At 42.6% G+C, this 19,277-nt stretch overlaps 1 protein-coding gene across 5 annotated transcripts in view; it reads left to right on the top strand.

Moving 5' to 3' along the window:
* Positions 1 to 17,995, top strand: part of LOC111870829 (putative methyltransferase NSUN7) — a 24,702-nt gene extending 6,707 nt beyond the window's left edge. Inside the window, exons 1-10 of one of the 5 annotated variants that reach the window (XM_023863398.2) lie at positions 51 to 398; positions 5,753 to 6,012; positions 8,477 to 8,535; positions 9,408 to 9,709; positions 10,401 to 10,587; positions 12,313 to 12,488; positions 14,070 to 14,370; positions 14,677 to 14,940; positions 15,986 to 16,099; positions 17,407 to 17,995. In XM_023863398.2, the coding sequence (XP_023719166.1) occupies positions 289 to 398; positions 5,753 to 6,012; positions 8,477 to 8,535; positions 9,408 to 9,709; positions 10,401 to 10,587; positions 12,313 to 12,488; positions 14,070 to 14,370; positions 14,677 to 14,940; positions 15,986 to 16,099; positions 17,407 to 17,988 (2,355 nt within the window). In that variant the 5' untranslated portion in view covers positions 51 to 288 and the 3' untranslated portion in view covers positions 17,989 to 17,995. Of the gene's footprint in view, positions 1 to 50; positions 399 to 5,752; positions 6,013 to 8,476; positions 8,536 to 9,407; positions 9,710 to 10,400; positions 10,588 to 12,312; positions 12,489 to 14,069; positions 14,371 to 14,676; positions 14,941 to 15,985; positions 16,100 to 17,406 lie in introns of those variants that run through there. The other 4 variants (XM_023863400.2, XM_023863399.2, XM_023863401.2 and 1 more) reach the window with 4 other exon arrangements.
* The last annotated feature ends 1,282 nt before the right edge of the window (positions 17,996 to 19,277 follow it).

The following is a 19,277-nucleotide window of genomic DNA, read 5'->3' as shown; positions in this document are numbered from 1 at the left end:
AGTCAAAGCGGATAAGCAGAATGTTTATTATATATAAAAGCGAACGCAGACTCAGCTGATCTTGCGACAGTTTTACGAAACGAACATTCTCGTGCTGACTACCGTGGGGGCTGTGTCGATGTGTTTACTGAGACGTCCGGATCTACTTAGAACAATATGCTACCCAAACTGAAATATAGTTCGGATGATATTATGGGTTATTTATTATGATTCAGGGATGCAATACATATAAGTCATAGGATTTATTTTATATATTCTGTGTTTGTGTATTTACTTTAAAGTCCTCAAATGGACACATACAGTATTTCGTGTGATATACTTTTACCAAGCAATAAAGATTGGAGGATGAAGAATTACTTCAAATTAGTGGAACAGCAACGAGAAATGGATGCAAATCCGTAAGTGTTAATTAAGATTTCGTTCGGTATAAAGCAATGTGATTGAAGCTTCAAATTAAATAGAGAAAATTATTTTCATATAGTTGGAAATAATTTGAATTAAAGTTAAAATTTATTGACACACCTCCCATAATTTATGCTGCATTTTTTTTAGACGTGTTTTTCAGTCACGGCGATCATTGTCCGTCTGTACACACGAAACAGGCGAGAACACATGAACTCATTTTCACGAAATTTTGTATTTGATAATTTCACTACAATAAACGCGTTTCAATTATACAGTAAATCTACGTTATAACGGATTAACGATATAACGGACAAAATCTTGCTGTATAAAATTGTGAACTTTTAGAGATGTTGAAGCACTAAGAAGATTTTATATCTAGAAAACTATTTAAAATAAAAAATATAAAACCATTTACGTATATAATCATATTCTGTTTCTATGTCTGTTGCGTGTACTGGCTGTGCATCTTATGGTGTACTTTCGTGAATCCCTCTTAACTCGGTTATAGCGGACATCGGAGATAACTGGCAAAGACTACGGAAAATTCACATGAAAATCTACACGCTTTCCTTCGCGTAAATCTATCAATATCCATTGCAACAAAAATGTCCATTCCGAAATTATTTTGTCTGTCCACTTTTTCTTCAGGCGTTCAGGGTATATTACGCCCAATGCTTTGCTCTGCAATATCTGACTTAGTCTTTGTTTTGGCCGCGCCATAGCTCAAGCTGTTAGTCGCTAGTTTCCCACCGCGGCGGCCCGGGTTCGATCCCGGGTCTGGTCAAGTGGGATTTGTGGTGGACAAAGTGGCCCTGGGGCAGGTTTTCTCCGAGTACTTCCGTTTCCCCTGCCAATCTTCATTCCACCAGTTGCTCCACAATCACCCTCACCTATCATCTGGGGCTGGTACAATAGGCCAGAAGTGGCCGCAGTACAAGGGACTTAGTCCCACCCCACTAGCAATAAAGAAAATAGTGTTTGTTTAGTAGCATGTAAATGTTGCAGTAAGGTATTTTGGTAGACATAAATTTGTCTGATAAGTGAAACCTTTGATTACATTAGTGATATATTCTGGTCCCATATAAAAAGTGTCTTGTAATTGTGAAATTTATCGTGTTTATTACATTTTGGCGTAACGATAGCAATGAATTTTTCAGACTTAACACGTTACATGCACCTACGTTACATTGTAGGTTACGAGTGAGATAACTGTCTTCTATTTCAGTGTATCGTGCCTATTTTGTGAGTGTTGATTATATTACGATGCGGCTATGTGAAGTGAAGGAAATGGTTTACAATTGATTATTTGTGTGTATTATGCGGGAGAGATGGCGTTATACATCGGATTCAACATTTCAACAACATATAGCATACATTAAGTAAAAAATAATAATTTGGTCTACAATTCGAAGAATCGAACAACGAGGAACGTGTATAATGGCTGTATATCAGATAATTTCGTTTTGCATTTCGGATCAAGTTTACAGTTATTCAAGATTTTTGCGTTACTGAATATAAGCGAATAAATCCCAGTTTATGACCGATGTTCAAACCAATTTAAATGCCAGAATTAAGGTGAATCTACCCAAGCTCTTGACATGAGTTGCGTATTAGCACGAACCAAAATATCGCCACGAGGTTAGAAGTGTGTTCTACGGTTAATTTCAACATTTCACCGTAATTAACCTTTAAATCTAACCTTGAATATATACACAGTGAACTGGAATATTGGTAACTACCTATACTCATATTCATGAGGTGTTAAGTTCGAGACGCGGAGGAGACATTGACTCTGTGGTCTAACGGTCAGCGTTCCTGGCTACATATCCAAATGTTTCGGGTTCGATTCGCGGCCCTACAAGATTTTCTGAGAAGTAGTGGGTCTGGAACGGGATCCACTCAGCCTCGTGAGGTTAACTGAGAAGTTATTTCAAGGAAATAGCGGCTCGAGTCTAGAAAACCGAGATTAACGACCATGGGGATCCGTTGCTCTGACCACGCGACACCCTCTATCTGCAAAATTTGGCACTAACTTCGCCGACAAGCGGCGGTTTCTCGGTCGGTATAGTTCGCTTGCAGAATACAGGCCACGGAGTTTGTCGTAGTCGTCCTCGGTTCATCAAGGAAAATACTGGGATAGTACCTTGATTAATTCAAGATTGTTTTTTTTTCCAAATCATTTATTCATCTGTCATCCATCCATTTGACAGTATGCAATGAAGCTACTGAAAGCATCCTCAAATAACAAAAAATCTGTAAATTACGCCTAATTTTGTAGCGAATAGAACATATCGTACCACGAAATGAGGTTTTGTCATGTAACTGGCTAGATTTGAACTAATGTTTTTAGTTAGAACAAGGTCGATCATCCATTTTTCGGATGTTGCCATTTTCCTATGTGGTTGCGCAGTTAACCAAATCCCCCTCACAACCCCACAACCCCGAAAGTTACTGATTCAGGATGAACTACGCAGCATAGCGTGACTCTATCAAATATTTTTCGGTTTCTAACCACGGCTGGAGCCCATCACTGCCACTCGGAACATAGTCTGTCTCTGTCTCTCCTGGTCATCCTGTAATATCCAAATTTGGTTCATTCCGAAGCTAAACCATGCAAAAATGAAATTATGATAACGTGTCATATTTTGACACGACTTGATACTCTTTGATTGATTGTAGCGAGCTATCTCCTTCATTCTATTACTGACAAGCAGCCCTGTAATTTTAAAGAGATTTATCTCTTCTCACAGCTCGCAGACAGGCCCTTGAACTGATCCAACGTCCTATCCAGTGGATACTTTGAGATATTTTTCAGGAGGGTAAAGTTGTTGGAGCGTGATACTCACCACTCACCTCTATCTAGTTCATTAATTAATTATTTAATTCATCAATAGCTCTACAACCCCTTGTTGGGCCCTGACCTTTTCTTCAGTTTTGTAATCTTTTTTACACAGATGATATGACTCTTTGGACGAGTGATCAGCCCGTCGCAACTTCCGTCTTGTACCGAGGTTAAAGTGCATGGACTTATGATTCAACTCCACCACGTCTTCATGGCATGATGATTAATGAATTGCAAGGACAATATCACTTTTACTCATGGAGCCTTCCTCCATATTTGATTCTATGTACGTTAAAATTGTCGGACATAACCTCAAAGTTTCTCATTCTAGCCATGTTTGTGATTGTTGACGTCACACCGAACTTCATACGTCATGTATACTAATTTTTATGATCTTCACACAAAATTCCCAGTGCTTAGCTCCAGTGGGTCATTAGTTAAGATGCTAAAACCGAAAGCCAAAGAATATTTTCGCACGACCATCATGTTGTAATTTTACATCATACATAGAAAATTGCTTTAATCTAGAAATTTCGGATTTTATTCCTGCGGTGCCAAGCCGCCATTTTGGATCGTTAGAGCTGCTCTGTCTTCATGGATAAATAATATTTCTAGATATGCCCCCAAAATTACAATATGTGGAAAATTTTTTCCAAGTAGTTCCTAGCTATATAGTACTGATAAGTTCCCAATAGATGCCACTTGCTGTCTTGTATAAACTCATAAAAGTAGAAGTTTCTTACACTTGTCACTGGTAGGTTAATAAAAGTTTCAAGATGCTGAATTAAATGGCGCTAGTGTTGCTTCCACCTCGCAATTTTGTGCCTCCGCCATGTTGTCTTTATCGGTTATAGGAAATTATAAAATAAAATGTTTTTATGACGTGTAATGGCATACTTTCCTTATCAGGTTTCATGAGAATTGTTGAGTCAGTTCGAAAGTTGAAACAGGAAAGACAGATGCAGAAGGCTGATCTCATAAGTTCCCCCTCCCCCCATGACGAAGCAAAGTATGCTAAGAATTCCAGTATAAATGGAAAAATGGAAGTGTAGATAATTGTTCTTTCTTCACGTGGTTCTTTAGTCATAACATTTTCTGCAGATTGAATTACACAATAATGCAATTATTGGGAGCCCGGGATAGTATAGTCAGTATAACGACTTTCTACTGGCTGGACGACCGAGGAGTCGGAGCTCGAGTCCCGGTAGGGTTAAGAATTTTTTCTTCTCCACGTCGTCCAGACCGGTTATGGGGTCCACCCAACCTCCTATCCAATGGCACCAGGGGCTCTTTCAATGTGGGTAAAACAGCCGGGGCGTGAAACTGACCACTCATCTCCAACTAATGCCGGAGTCAAGAAAATGTGGATTTATACATCCACTCCTCCATACACCTTCGTGGCGTAATGCTTAATTAGTTAATCATTAGGACAAGTTTAATTAGTAGATAAAATTCGTCATATCAAAATTGTTGGGAATTCTTAGGCGCGTTTTAGAAGTCTCTTTATAGATCAGTTTAGCCCGTAGCGATAGAGTTGACAAACCATCGATTGCTGGGAAACAAAAGACTGTCTGGTGTCAAAATTTGGAAGATGGATGACCGTACGTGAGAAAATGACATGGAACGGACAGAAGCATAAAGAGAGCCTCAAAAGATTTTCACAGCAATTATTTTTGCTTCTTGCAAGCCATCCGGCCGTTTTGTTTTGGAGCTACATATATGAGTCAGGATACATGCACTCGAAGTGATCAAAGCAGGCATCAACCTTGAAATGTGGGGCTGACGTTTCAACGCAATTATAATTACGTTTTGCCCGGAAAGGAACCTCCGAAACTCGCAAAATCTACAGGCAAAAGTAAAGTTTTTATCTCTCTTCTGACATTCATCAGCGTGAAAGACAAGTCCAATTTTGTCTTAAAAACCACTTTTAACGTTTTCTGTACGCTAAATGCCGTGTAACCCGAAGTGAAACTGACAACAAACCGGAAACATGAAACATCTTGTATTTTTTTCTCGTGACGAAAATAACTTTGTCAAGGTCTCTAAAGTTGAAGATTTATGACATCTATTCCTACTAGACCCTGGTGCGTTCAAAAGTTGCCAAATATAACATTTTTTGCGGGGTGAACGAAAGTGCGCAAAACCCTAATTTTAAATATGTTCATGTAGATAAACCGGAGACGAGGAATGCGTATAGGATATTGGTGGGGAAGCCAGAAGGAAAGAGACCACTGGGAAGACCAAGGCGTATGTGGGTGGACAATACTGGGATCGATCTTAGGGAGATAGGATGGGATGGTATGGATTGGATAAATCTGGCTCAGGGTAGGGACCAGTGGAGGGCCCTTGTGAACACGGTGATGAACCTTCAGGTTCCATAAAATGCTGGGAAATTCTTCAGTAGCTGCAGAATTGGCGGCTTCTCAAGAAGGGTTCAGCTCCGTGAGTGAGTGAGTAAGTCATGTAGATAAACCGCAAATGGAAGAAAGTTTTATTGGCCAACAGGACGACGTGTGTGACGCCGGAGAGGATGGAAGGAGAGCCCACTTCGTCGTCCCAACCACAGGCGAAGAAACCCCGTCGGTCTTCATCCTCACTAGACTCGGGATTGTCCCTGTCGTCGACCCTGTCTATGGAGACCACATGGACCGTGTCCGATATAGCCAAGGCTGCACATCTGCTCACCGTCCTCCCGCGACCTCTCCGTTTCGAGGACGAAGAAGAAATGAGACGTGTCTATTCCATCATTTATGACGTCTTCAGATGTAACCTTCCCTGACTAATGACACTTAGCAGAGGGGGCAGTGGTAGCGTAGTTCCTTGAGGCACTACGCTACAAGCCGGAAGGCCGCTGGTTCCATTCCCGATGAGATCATTTGCTTTTTCAATTGACATAACCCTTCCAGCCGCACTGTGGCCCTGGGGTCGACTCAGCTTCTAACAGAAATGAGTACCAGGAATATTCCTGGAGTTAAAGGGCGGTCGGAACCTATGGGCCTCCACGGCCTGTTACAGGGATAGCTTTACCTTTTTGAATCTAGCAGAGTCGTACTCGAGAAGTTGATATTGTCTGGTACACACATCTTTGAGGGTACATCGTAAAGCCCATGTGCTCTGTGAATCAGGGTGCGTTATACTTTGTGCAGACAACCTTACGGAAGAAAATTCATTTTTAAATATGTTTGAATTTCCCATAGGCGTATGAATACCGAAGTGCATCGAAAATGCAATATAGTAAATATGTGTTGATGACGTGAAGTTCTACTTCACTAACTGGTGATGACGCAGCCCAGTGTCCGTAGCAGGCAACAATATGGACGTAGCGTTAAACAAGATCTCCGGTGTGACAATTCCAGTTCCCAACCTCCGCTGAAAATAGGTTCTGGTATCTTTTAGTGATGACACAAAAGTATCCTTAATAATTTCATGATGACGCGATTTTAGACACCGCGTAGCCAAGAAATTCTCCGTACTTTATGGAAGACGGAGGTTCATTACCATGTTCCTATCAGATTAATTTTAATATTATACTCCTACCTATTTATTTGTCCGGATGTCTTAGTACATCAACGATCTACGGGCTGGACGACCGTGGAAACTAGGTTCGATTCGGCGCAGAGGCAGTAACTTGCCTCTTCTTTGCAGAGTCCAGACCGGCTCTGGTGCACACCCAACTTCCTATCCAGTGGATACAGGAAGCTCTTTCCTCGCTGGTAAAGCGGCCGAGGCTTAAGGCTGACTACTCACCTTCAACTAGTGCCGAGGTCAAGAATGGTGGAGCCATACTTCCACTCTCCCATACATCTTCATGGCGTGGTGCATAATTATTTAATCACAGGGAAAAATTTGCTTTTACTTCGTATCTTACAGTAGGTACCGCAAGCTTTCCTCTCATAGCGCATGCGCGTAGAAGTTCCCTTGTATCACAGCGGTTAATACAGGCATCATCTGCTTTAAAAACTCTGCGTTTTACCCACGAAATGGGTTTTATTTGTGATTCTCGCAGTAAACAAATATTTACCTGAAGAGTATTAACAGTTTTATTTCTGTAATGGGGATGTTGTGTGTTTCCTCTGAGGTACGAACTGAATGTTCAAGTGTTATTTGTTTAAGGGTTAGATGTCAAATTGTTGAGGGCCTTTATGTAATTTCTTGTTGATGACGTGGAGGAAGTTGAAGTGGTGAAGCACGGAAGGTTCTACAGTCTGTAAATCTGCCCTGTAATCACAGAACCCTCCAAGAAATAAATCAGGTTCTTCACGCCTCTAGACTGCGTGTGTATAGACTAATATGCAGTGCTATGAAAGCTCAACCTGTGCATGCTATGCAAATCAGACTGCTCCAACTCGAAACATGCGAAGATTTCTTGCATGATAGCGCACGGATGGTATGGTTTGTGTGTATTTCAGTAAAGCATTGTGTGGTTGCAGTTTTGGTCTAATTACATTCTCTGATGCAGTTTACATGCAACCACAAACGGCCTTCAGAGTTTACACAGAACCATCCGGTAAGAGAGTTTTATAACGACAAGAGTGTATATACAAAAAGGTGAAAAAGGAAGTAAAGCTATCCCTGTAACAGATCCCACACATTTTCTAGACAATCGGCTCACAGATGGCGGTGAGGTTGTTAGCCCTACGCGCCGGCTGCCTTTTACCCCCAGGAATATTCCTGGTACTCATTTCTGCTAGAGTCTGAGTCGACCCCAGGGCCATAGTGCGGCTGGAAGGATCAGGTCAGTTAAAAATTCCAATCATTTAATCGGGAGTGGAACCCGTGACCTTCTGGGTTGTAGCATAGTACCTCAACCAAATACGCTACCGCGTGCCCACAGTTTATATACATGCTTTGTTTTAATGTATGTCTAAAACTGCTTAGAAAGTACGTGATATCTCGAGCAAGCAACCTTACCGGAAAAATATCTGTTTCTTTAAAAATATCTGCGATGTGGTGATCCTGGTTGCCATTATCTGTTAAGAAATTAAGAAATTGTTACAATTATAGCTTTACTTGTTTCTTACATTGTAACTTATTATTTTTTTTTAATGGCAGAAGGGTGTGTCATGCAGTCGTCTCTAAACCGAATTCTACGAGTAAGAAGTGTAAGCTTGTCTGTTCAGGATTTCCCAGAAAGAGATCTATCTCTCGGTTCGATACTACAAATATCTGAGCAAAACACTAGGTGATGTACAAGTAACTGACATTTATATGAAATATTTTTCCTTCCAGATAAATCTGTTTTGAACCAAGCCTTGATACAGACAGCCTTCTTCCTCAAGTATCCACAGGTAAAATAAATATAATTTTAATGACCAATTCCATTGAGCAAAGTCATTGTTGAGAAACTAATTGTTATTTTTTCCATATTATCAAAACACCCGTCAATATCTTTTGTAAAATATAAAATACAAGTAAAAGTGCCACTTTAATACTTTACGATGTTGTTAAAATCATAAAATATCATTAAGACACTAAAAGTGATAATCAAATTTTTAAAATGTCTCTAGTTTTACACATGTTTCTTCTCACTTTACATGTTTCGGCCGCACATGGGCCATTATCAGGTAATTTCTTTTTGTTTTCGGGGAGACCACTGCACTATTCACTTTTATATTAAAAAAAAAATATTGTTGCATTATTGACGGGCGCTTTGACAATAAGGATAATGGCCCAACACAACGGGATGCTGAAATATAATAAGTGAATTTTAATAAATTAGTTAATTAATATAAATTCATCTGTTGATCAACGAATATTTTGGACTCGTTATAGCTCAAGCGGTTAGTTGTTGGATGTCCCAGTTTCGATTCGAAGTCAGGTCATGCGGGATTTATGGTGAACAAAATGGTACTGAGGCTGATATTTTCCAAATACTTCGGTGTCTTTTTCCAATTCTCATTCCACCAACTTATTTCAAATTCATTAATATTTTTATCACTGATGCTGTATAATCTAAATAGTTAACAATCTCCGTCTCTTCTTGCCAACTGCTTTCACGTTGGTTTCTTGACTATCTTATTCTTCGATCCTGAAGATGGAGGTGATATTTTCCTCCGAAACTTTGGTTGACTTCTAACGGACTATACGGCGTTATATCCCAGAAGATACAACTCTTCATAATTACCACTGCGAGAACCTCAGGCCCTTTTGTGTCTGATAGTTCCAGAAGCAACCGTGTCTGGTGTCGCTACTGTTCTACGATTTGTACAAAAGACGGTTTCTACCTCGCGAAAACCACGACGAGCCTCTGCGGGCTCAGTTATTCGAAGAAGCAGGCCTTCAAGAAGCGGAAACGTGTTTGTGGGACGTAAGGGTTAAGCTGGCTGCTTCATTATCCAGGCTACGCATAAAGAACAAGGCTCTTAGCCTTTCAAAACTTCTACCCCCACACCTCAGGGACTCCCATGTGGCAGCCCTAGACGAACTTCCTGTCGCTGCCTGGATCAACACCTTCAAGATCGAGTGAGTTTGCTTTCAAGCAACGTGGGGTGCGACTGAGCCCACTTGTTACGTAATCCAATGTTTGGCCAATTTACCAGTCTCGGATAATAGAAGATGATGAGTGTGGAACAGTAGTTGAAATGAGAATTGGCAGGGGAAACCGAAGTATTCGGCGAAAACCTGCCTCAGTTACACTTTGTCCACCATAAATCCCACATTACTTGACCTTGGATCGAATTCGGGCAGCCGCAGTGGAAAACCAGTCACAAACCGCCAGAAATTTGGCATTGAACTCGTCTTACATAGTTAAAATCGAGCTTCCTATTGTGGAAGGCAAAAGTTAAATCCCAAGTCAGGATATTTGGGATTTGTAGTGAACGAAGTGTCACTGGAGCAGTTTTCTCTTCAGAATACTTCGGTTTACCCTACCAATTTTCATTCCATCTATACCTGACACTCACACTCATGTGTACGTGAGAACAAATAGAGGCCTCGTACCAAGTGGACTCAGTCTCAACTCATCACATAAATTAAAATAAATAAAACCAACAGACAAAGCAGCTAAATAACTGACCAGCTAAGTCTGTTTGCAGTTGGGCTCCCACTCAGAAGGTAAAATCAGTCCTAAGTTCTTTTTTATGGTTGGTCAAGTTGTGGCTGAAAGGTTACTGTGCCCAGAATTCTGAATACTTTTCAAATTTGTGCCGTGTAGTATGGATGAAGTCACACATCTGCTGGAGAAGGCTGGTCTCAAGCGTCTGGATTCAAAGGAGCTGAAACCCGACGCACTGAGCTACGTGCTTGATGATTGGTGCCCGAAATTAATTAAGTCTCATCCCACTCATCGGTCAGATCTCGCGCAGTCAGCTCTTGTGAAAAGGAACCTCATCGTGCTCCAGGTATTTGTTGCTACTCCTTGCATCTGACGATGCTCTCACTTGATCGAATGACTAGAGAGGAGATTTGGGTTGGTAACTACATTTATTGGACATTTGTACCCGTAACTACGACACTCCAAATATCACTGTAACAACTTCACACATGAATTCTTCTCAGTCTTCACTAGCCGTTGCTTAGTAGCGGCTTCCAACAGCGGTCGTTCCCCTTCCTTTGGGTTCACGAACTGTCCGCGGCCTCAGCTACCAGCTTCTCGCCACTGCATCTCGTTATATATTCGTGGCACTGACCGCACAGAGAACATATCTTTCATTATTGCGTGTTCTTTCGTTGCTGGGGTAACAACGTGTTCACAGAGCTTTTCCCTAGGAACAGCTGTTATACTGTTGTCTGTTTATGCAACTGTTATTTGGCAATGGGTCTACATGTCACAATACTAATAAGATTGAAAAAAGTATACACTTAAGAAGTTCAAAGGAAGGGGATTATATAGTGGGACATGGTCTTGAAAACTTGTGTGTGTGTGTGTATGTATATGTATATATATATATATATATATTGTTGTAGACTTGTGCTATGTGGTTGTCTCTGCGCAGCTTCAGTTTACCATAGTGACCAACTGTAAAGTCTGACCATTTTGCCTGAGAGAACTTGTAATCTTATTGGTTGCTCCCTGTCTCTCTGGAGGGAGAAGTTCTCGGTGTAGTACCAACATAAAACACACAGTTTTCCCAATTAAGCTACAGTGGACGGAGTAGTAATTTTTTTTTATTTATGTTGCGAATTCATTTGCGTTTTATGTTTGATACATACACTTGCAGATGTTGGTAAGAATGCAGGTTGGTTCGTATTGGGCAGCCATTCTTCACATGAAGGTCAAATACAATTTTATCGATTTAATGAAAGCATCTGATTGGACACATATACATCGATCGGTTTAGCATAGCAGTAACGCTCTATACTCGTATTCTGGATGTTCTAAGTTCGAATCTCAGCCAGGACATCGACTATCCTGACCGAAAATTTTAACGGCTTTCCTCAGGCCCTCTTGCAAAATTCTGGGATAGCATCTTGAAATAAATCATGGCCAGATCCTTCCTTATCCTTCGCAATTTATTAATAATATTCATCAAACCATACGACACTAAAGCGGTTAGGTACTGACAGCAAGGTGAAGTAACCGTCAGACAAGTACAAGATATTAAGATTTCAGAAGTTAGTATTTAATAAGGAGCTTCATAAATTGTACACTTCCCCGAGTATAATTAGAATGATCAAGTCAAGAGAATGAGATGGACAGGACATGTAGCACGGATGAGGGAGAGGAGGAATGGGTATAGGATATTGGTGGGAAAGCCAGATGGAAAGAGACCACTGGGAAGACCAAGACGTAGGTGGGTGAACAATATTAAAATGAATCTTAAGAGAGATAGGATAGGATGGTATTGAAATTATCTATCTGGCTCAGGATAGGGAGCATTTTATGGCTCTTGTGAACACGGTAATGAACTTTCGGGTTTCATAAAATGCTGGGAAGTTCTTGAATACCTGTAGAATTGGCGGCTCGTCAAGAAGGGCTCAGCTCCATGAGCGAGTGAGAAGTTAGTATTTCGCTGAGTGATCGCTATGAATACCTGAGTGTCACAACAAAAAGCAACAAATCACTGAACTTAGAAGCAAGTATCAATAAATATAAAGCTGAAACTGTAGAGACACTGTCATTTCAGGACCGAGCGTTCTGCTTTGGGCCAGCTGTCATGTGCAAGATAGTGCATGACCTGGATCTCGCGGGAAGACTGGTCCAGACTCATGTAGTTTCTCCCCGCACCACGGCGTATCTTGCGAACATCCTCTCCGACAACGAGAAGATTAAGACTCTGATTGCTTTCGGTGCAGGACAAAGGTGAGGGTGAGCCTTGACAACGTCACGAAAAGCATTACAGTCCTCGCTCGAGGCCAACTGCATCATTCTGGAGCAGACGTTCAATTTTTCGGAGACCGTCCCCGATGAACGAGACAGAATCATTGGAATTTTACACCGAATTGACGCGGCTGGTTGCCCAAGAAGAAATTGTATGACTGAGTATTGATTTATTTGGCAAGTAGTTAGTTATTTAGAGAGGGTGGGTTTCCCCATGCACGGCGACCAGTTTGATCTATTGTGCTTCCCTCTATGATATTCTACCAGTCTCTTTACCCTACAGATAAATGGTGCTTACCATCAGTCCCGCCGAGCAAGCGAGTTCGGCCACTTGCTTAGCGGTGTCTATAATGCTTCCCCCATCTATCAGAGGCCTTAGAGACTATTGTTGGGCGGGAAACGTCCTGGAATTTGGCTCAATGATCCCATTTGGGGATATGAGGTTCTTTTACGTGCCGTAAAGTTACGACACGGAACACACAGCTTAAAGTCCCTCCCGGAGGACTTGTTCCCTGAATTTTTCCGCCCTTAAAAATTCGACGACCTCCGCCGGGTATTTGAACCCGCGTACCACGAGTCATGAGGTGGGAACGTTACCTCTAGACTACGGAGGCCGCTTTATTTGTCAAGTAACTCTATGTGTTGAAAATAAACGTCAGAATTTGTAAAAGGCTCCCGTGTGGAGGCGGGGTCGAATACTTCCACCGTGATCTTGCGAGTCGTAGTAAAAAAAAAATTACTTTTGATAAAAACAAAAAAATGAATGCCCATTGCAGTCTGACAGAACCTTCTAAGAAAGGCTGTGGTCAAAGAGGACTGTATCGCCAATGATGATTATTGGTGAAAAGACTGTAAATACATTTACAGTTATCTCAGGATTCAAACAAAATGGCTACACTTAGAGGGGTCTCAGTTGCGAGGTAGCAGCGTTTCTCATTTGGAGATGAAACCTGTGAAACTCAAACTTTTGACGACCACATTCACCTGTTTGTGTGGCCTCCTACAGAACATTTTCATGGGGCTGGGATGGGTGAGGGGGTGGGGGGAAGTCAGCCAGAAATACATTTAAATATTTGGGACAAAATTTACCTACCGATCTAGAGTAGGCGTTGTGGAAGAATACTCAATCAATTTTGATTTTTGGTATTAATATTTCCTATGTTTCGTTCTTCCCCCGAAAACTGTGCCATAGCTCAAACGATTAATCGCAGGCGTCCCACTATGACGGCCTGGATTCGAGCCCAGATAAAGTCATGTGGGGTTTGTGGTGGACAAAGTGTCACTAGGGCATGTTCTCTCCGAGTACTTAGGTTTCCCCTGCCAGTTCTCATTCCAGCGACTGCCTCACACTCATTATCTATCATCCGGGGCTGGTACAAAAGGCCAAACAGTGGCCGACGTACCTAGTGGACTCAGTCCCAACCCACTGCAAGAGATTTTAAAGAGGAACTACATGGTTTCGAAAATCCAGAAAGGGAGATGCCTGTATCCTCCCCCCCATTCGACCTATATACCACCTTCAAGACTTCTAATTAAGAACACACAGACTTTTTGTAATTACAGGAAGGAAGAATACGATGCGTATCTTCGGATGTTGGGCGTGACTAATACTGAGGTTCGCGCCGAGAGCTTCCTGGATGTTCCATCCGACAGTTGCCTTCTGGAGAGTGTTGTTGGGGTCCTGGCGACCCCACCCAACACGTACTCGGGGGTCAGAGACCCTGTGGATCTGGCATGCAGCCGGGGCGGAGACCTCTCGATGCTGGAAGTGCTGACAGAGGTGGAAGATTGGAGAATGAAGAGGATTGACGCGATCCTGGAGGAAGAGCGTCAGACCTTGCGCCTCGCCATGTCCAGACCTCAGGTTAATAGCAGTAGCATGAAAGTGAAGCCGTTAGAATAATTCGTAAGTAGTGGCTTGAGACAACAATATTAAAATGGATCTTAGAGATATAGGATGGGATGATATGGATTGGATTGATTTGGCTCGGGATAGGGATCAGTGGAGGGCTCTTGTGAACACGGTAATGAACTTTCGGGTTCCATAAAATGCTGGGAAATTCTTCAGTAGCTGCCGAATTGGCTTCTCCTCAAGAATGGCTCGGCTTCATAAGTAAGTAAGTAAGGCTTGAGGTATGGGCCCTGCGGGATTTTGATCTCCTGATTTCAGATACAGGCTGTGTTGTATGAGACGCACTCAATCGTGCCCGCAGAGAACAATGAGATGGTTAACCGAATGGTTAATGAGATGAACCGCCGTGCGCACGAGAAACACGCGGAGGAGTTGGGCAAGACGGTCTTGGCCTCCCAGAAGGAGGAGGGATTGGAAACAGCCGACGAGAACGTCGTGGCGCCTTCAGACAGCGTCGCTTCCATTGAGAACATTTATATGAGAGAGCCAGAGAGACCGAAATTCACGGAAGCAGATGTAACAGTAAGTTCTTGTTATTGCTAATGCACCATTAGACATTAGTAATGTCATTCTTAAGGATTTTAACGATCCATTAGAGTCGGGATCGCTCAGTCGGTATAGCGACTGGCTACGGGATGGACAGCCGAGGGGTCGGAGTTCGAGTCCTGGTAGGGGCAAGATTTTTCTCCTTTCCACGTCGTCCAAACCGGTTCTGGGTCCCACCCGACCTCCTGTCCAGTGGGTACCGGAGGCTCTTTCACCTGGGGTAAAGCGGTCGGGGCGTGAAGCTGACCACTCACCTCCAACCAGTGCCGATGTCAAGAATACGTGGATCTATACATCCACTCACCCATACGTCTTCATGGCGTCATGCTTAATTAGTTAAGCACAGGGATAATTTCTTAACGGCCCAGCAAGTTACATAAGAGGTAAAGCTGTCCCTGTAACAGGCCGTGGAGGCCCATAAGGGTGTGAGACGTCGAGGGTCCCACGTTTTCTAAACAATCAGATCACAAATGGCGGTGAGGTTGTCAGCCTTACGCTCCGGCCGACCTTTATCTCCAGGAAGATCCCTGGTACTCATTTCTGTTAGAGACTGAGTCGACCCCAGGATCATAGTGTGGCTGGAAGCGTTAGATAAATTGAAGAGTACAATGACATCAGAAATCGAACCCGCGACCTGCCGGATTTTAGCATAGTGCCTCAACCAACTACGCTACCGCGTGCCCCTATACTGAATATTAATAACGAAAATTAAAAGTTTTTTAATTTAATAAAAACATTAATTTTAGAGGTATTAAATGTGAATTTGTGAAGACATTTCCTTGCTAGCTCCTTTCCCCTGCTGCGTAACTGGTTACCCGCCCTGTAAAGAAGAAACCTTCCAGTGCGCATCTTAGTGTCCAGGAAAACGACGATTTACATAATCACCGCTATGAAAACCTCAGATCTCATTTTGCTTTCATAATATTTCCAGAAAATTTGTATCCTTTTCTGGCATTCCTCACGCGTTGCTACGTGTTTCCTTGTCTCCCTCGCCTGTCACGTGATACATTTACTTTTCCAGGTACCGTCATGTGACGTCTTTGAGATTCGCTTCCTTCCTGGACTCTTTCTTCAGGAAGATATTCACGTCACTATGGAAGAGGAGGGCTGCTACTTGGCTTATCTGCGCAGAAAGGTCAGCTCCTGCATCTAGCCCCCAGCCCCTCCGTAAAGAGCAGGGTATCCCAGTCTGTATAGCCTGATATCGAGGTATCGTGGCTCGAGTCCTGCAGAGTTCCGAGACTGGTTTCAGGCCCACGCAGTAACGTGTTTAGTGGTCTACTAATTAAGTGACTTAATGGAGCTGAGCACTTCTTGAGAAGCCGCCAGTTGTGCAGCTTCTCAAGAACTTTCCAACATTTTATGGAACCCGAAGGGTCATTAACATGTTCATAAGAGCCCTCCACTGGTCCCTGTCCCGAGCCACATCAATCCAGTCCATAGCACCCCATTCTATCTCTCTAAGATCCTTTTTAATATTGTCCACCCACCTATATCTTGGTCTTCCTATTAGTGTGTTTCCTTCTGATTTTCCCGCCAATATCCTATATGCATTCCTTTTCTCCCTTTTGCGTGCTACATGCCCTGCCAATCTCATCCTCCTTGACTTGATCATTCTAATTATACTTGGATAAGAGTTCAAGTTATGAAGCTCCTCATTATGCAGTTTTCTGCAGCCTCCCATCACTTCATTTCTCTTCGGTCCAAATATTCTCAACACCCTGTTGTCAGACACCCTCAGTCTATGTTCCTCCCTTAATTTCAGAAGCCAGGTTTCATACCCATACTGAACCACAGGCAAAATCATAGTTCTGGTTCTGTATGTCTGTGAAACTTGGTCTCTGACATTAAGGGAGGAACACAGACTGAGGGTGTTTAAGAACAGGGTGTTGAGGAGAATATTTGGACCGAAGAGAGATGAAGTGACGGGAGGTTTGAGAAAACTGCATAATGAGGAGCTTCATAACTTGTACTCTTCTCCAAGTATAATTAGAATGATCAAGTCAAGGACGATGAGGTGGGCAGGCATGTAGCACGAATGGTGGAGACGAGGAATGCATATAGAATACTGGTGGGAAAGCCAGAAGGAAAGAGGCCACTGGGAAGACCAAGGCGTATGTAGGCGGATAATATTAAAATGGATCTTAGAGAGATAGGAAGAGATGTATGGATAGAATTGATCTGGCTCAGGATAGAGACCAGTTGAGGGCTCTTGTGATCACGGTAATGAGCCTTCGGGTTCCCTAAAATGCTGGGAAATTCTTGAGTAGCTGCAGAATTAGCGGCCCTTCAAGAAGGGCTCAGCTTCATGAGTAAGCGATGGTGAAAGCAAACTGTGCAGTTTCAGAGATATCATCGTACGTTTATAAAATCTTTTGGTATACAGAGGTAACCTGACAAGGTACATTCTTTCTCTGAAATGTGTTGATTTCCACCGCGCAGGAGGTTGTGCGGCTCAACGCCAAGTATATGATCAACATAGCTGCGTCAAGGGGCCTGTTCGGGGGCGAAACTGGAGGTTCCAAGGAGGCCAAGAAGTCCCAGAGTGGACGGCCGCAGCGGAAGAAGCCGGATCTGCAGCGTCAAACTTCCGGTACTCCATTGTTAATTAGACCCACAAGTCGACGAGTTGAAATGGAACGTATTGCAGCCCCAACACAAGCTTCCATCTCTCGTCGGGCCACAGGCCCAGGGAAAATCTCATCAGGAAACTTCCAACAAGGGACTTGGTCCTCCACCATTTGTCAACGTCATCAAAATCATTTTCAGCATGAATTCACGCCAGTTGTAGGAATCAATCCCAAAATGGTTGCTCAAATAAGACGACAAGATGCCAGAAAATGGTGGCGAGAGGCAGCGAGACATATTATCGTGTTTGGTTTCAATTTTGAGCTTGATCAAAATTCAGTGGATAGATATATGAGACCTCGTTTGAAACTATCTCGAACAAAACCATATTATAAAGTACCATTACGTGTTAATGTTGCGTCAATACAATTCGATGACCCTAATAAATTTTTGTAATCTCTAACCCAGTGTTCAGGTTCTGTCACATCCATTATGTATGTCTGTTCACAAGTTACAATACTCGTAATGTCAATTGTGGATTGTGAATACATTTTGTTATTTTGAAAATCATGTGTTCTACCGAGGTTCAAGTAGACTGAAGGCAGAGTTTTTCCAGTGCCTGATCAATCCTGTCCATACTACCAAGTGTATGTACATTCTCTGATGTTAGATTCGCTCAGTCGTGGAGCTGAGTCCTCCTTGAGAAGTCGCCAAATCTGCAGCTACTCAAGAACTTGACAGCATTTCATGGATCCCGAACGTTCATTACCGTGTGTACAAGAGCCTTCCACTGGTCCCTATCCTGAGCCAGATCAATTCAATCTATCTCTCTAAGATCGATCTTAATATTGCCCACCCACCTACTTCTTGGTCTTCCCAGTGGTCTCTTTCCTTCTGGCTTTCCCACCAATAACCCTCATGCATTCCTCTTCTCCCCATTCCTGCTACATGCCCTGCTCAACTCATTATCCTTGACCTGATCATTCCAATTATACTTGGAGAAGAGTACAAGTTATGAAGCTCCTCATTATGCAGTGTTCTCCAACCTCAAGTCACTTCATATCTCTTCGGTCCAAATTCTGGTCTTAGATTAGGTTATGTAATGTCACGTTACATTGTGTTAGAAAGGGTTTGAAAGCATTAAGCTACACGTCTTAAGGGAGTATGTGGAGGCGGAGGTGTGTTGAAATACAAAACGAATTACGAAAAAAGTAAAAGTTGAAATGGAGATTTTTTTTTTAAGAGTATCCTGGGTATTGGCAAAATTGATGTGTCCGAGAAGTACACAGTTCGAGTCTCGGTCGGAATACCGGCTATCCTGGCAGGATTTTCTTGTTTTTCTTCAGGAATTCTAGGAATATGCATAGATAATAAATTAAGCAATGAGAGCTTCCTTCCATATCCCTTCTAATTCACTACTCACAATCGTCCTATGCAATAGCGTAGTTACCTCAGGCATTTTGCTATAAGCCGAAGGTCGCGGGTTCGATTCACGATGAGGTCATTGGATGTTTTCATTTTACCTAATCCTTCCAACCGCACTAAGGCCTTGAGATCGACTCAGTCTCTAACAGAAATGAGTACCAGGAATCTTCCTGGTGGTAAAAGGCGACCAGCGAGTAAGGCTGACAACCTCGCCGCCATCTGTGAGCCGATTGTCTAGAAAATATGGGAGCCTCGACCTCTCACAACCCTATGGGCCTCCACTACCTGTTACAGGGATAAATTTGCCTTTTCTTTGTCAT

This window comes from Cryptotermes secundus, unplaced genomic scaffold, assembly GCF_002891405.2.
Source record: "Cryptotermes secundus unplaced genomic scaffold, Csec_1.0 scaffold632, whole genome shotgun sequence".
NCBI lineage: Eukaryota > Metazoa > Arthropoda > Insecta > Blattodea > Kalotermitidae > Cryptotermes > Cryptotermes secundus.
Note: the sequence above shows the minus strand (reverse complement) of the source record. Positions and strands in the feature narration are given on the sequence as shown.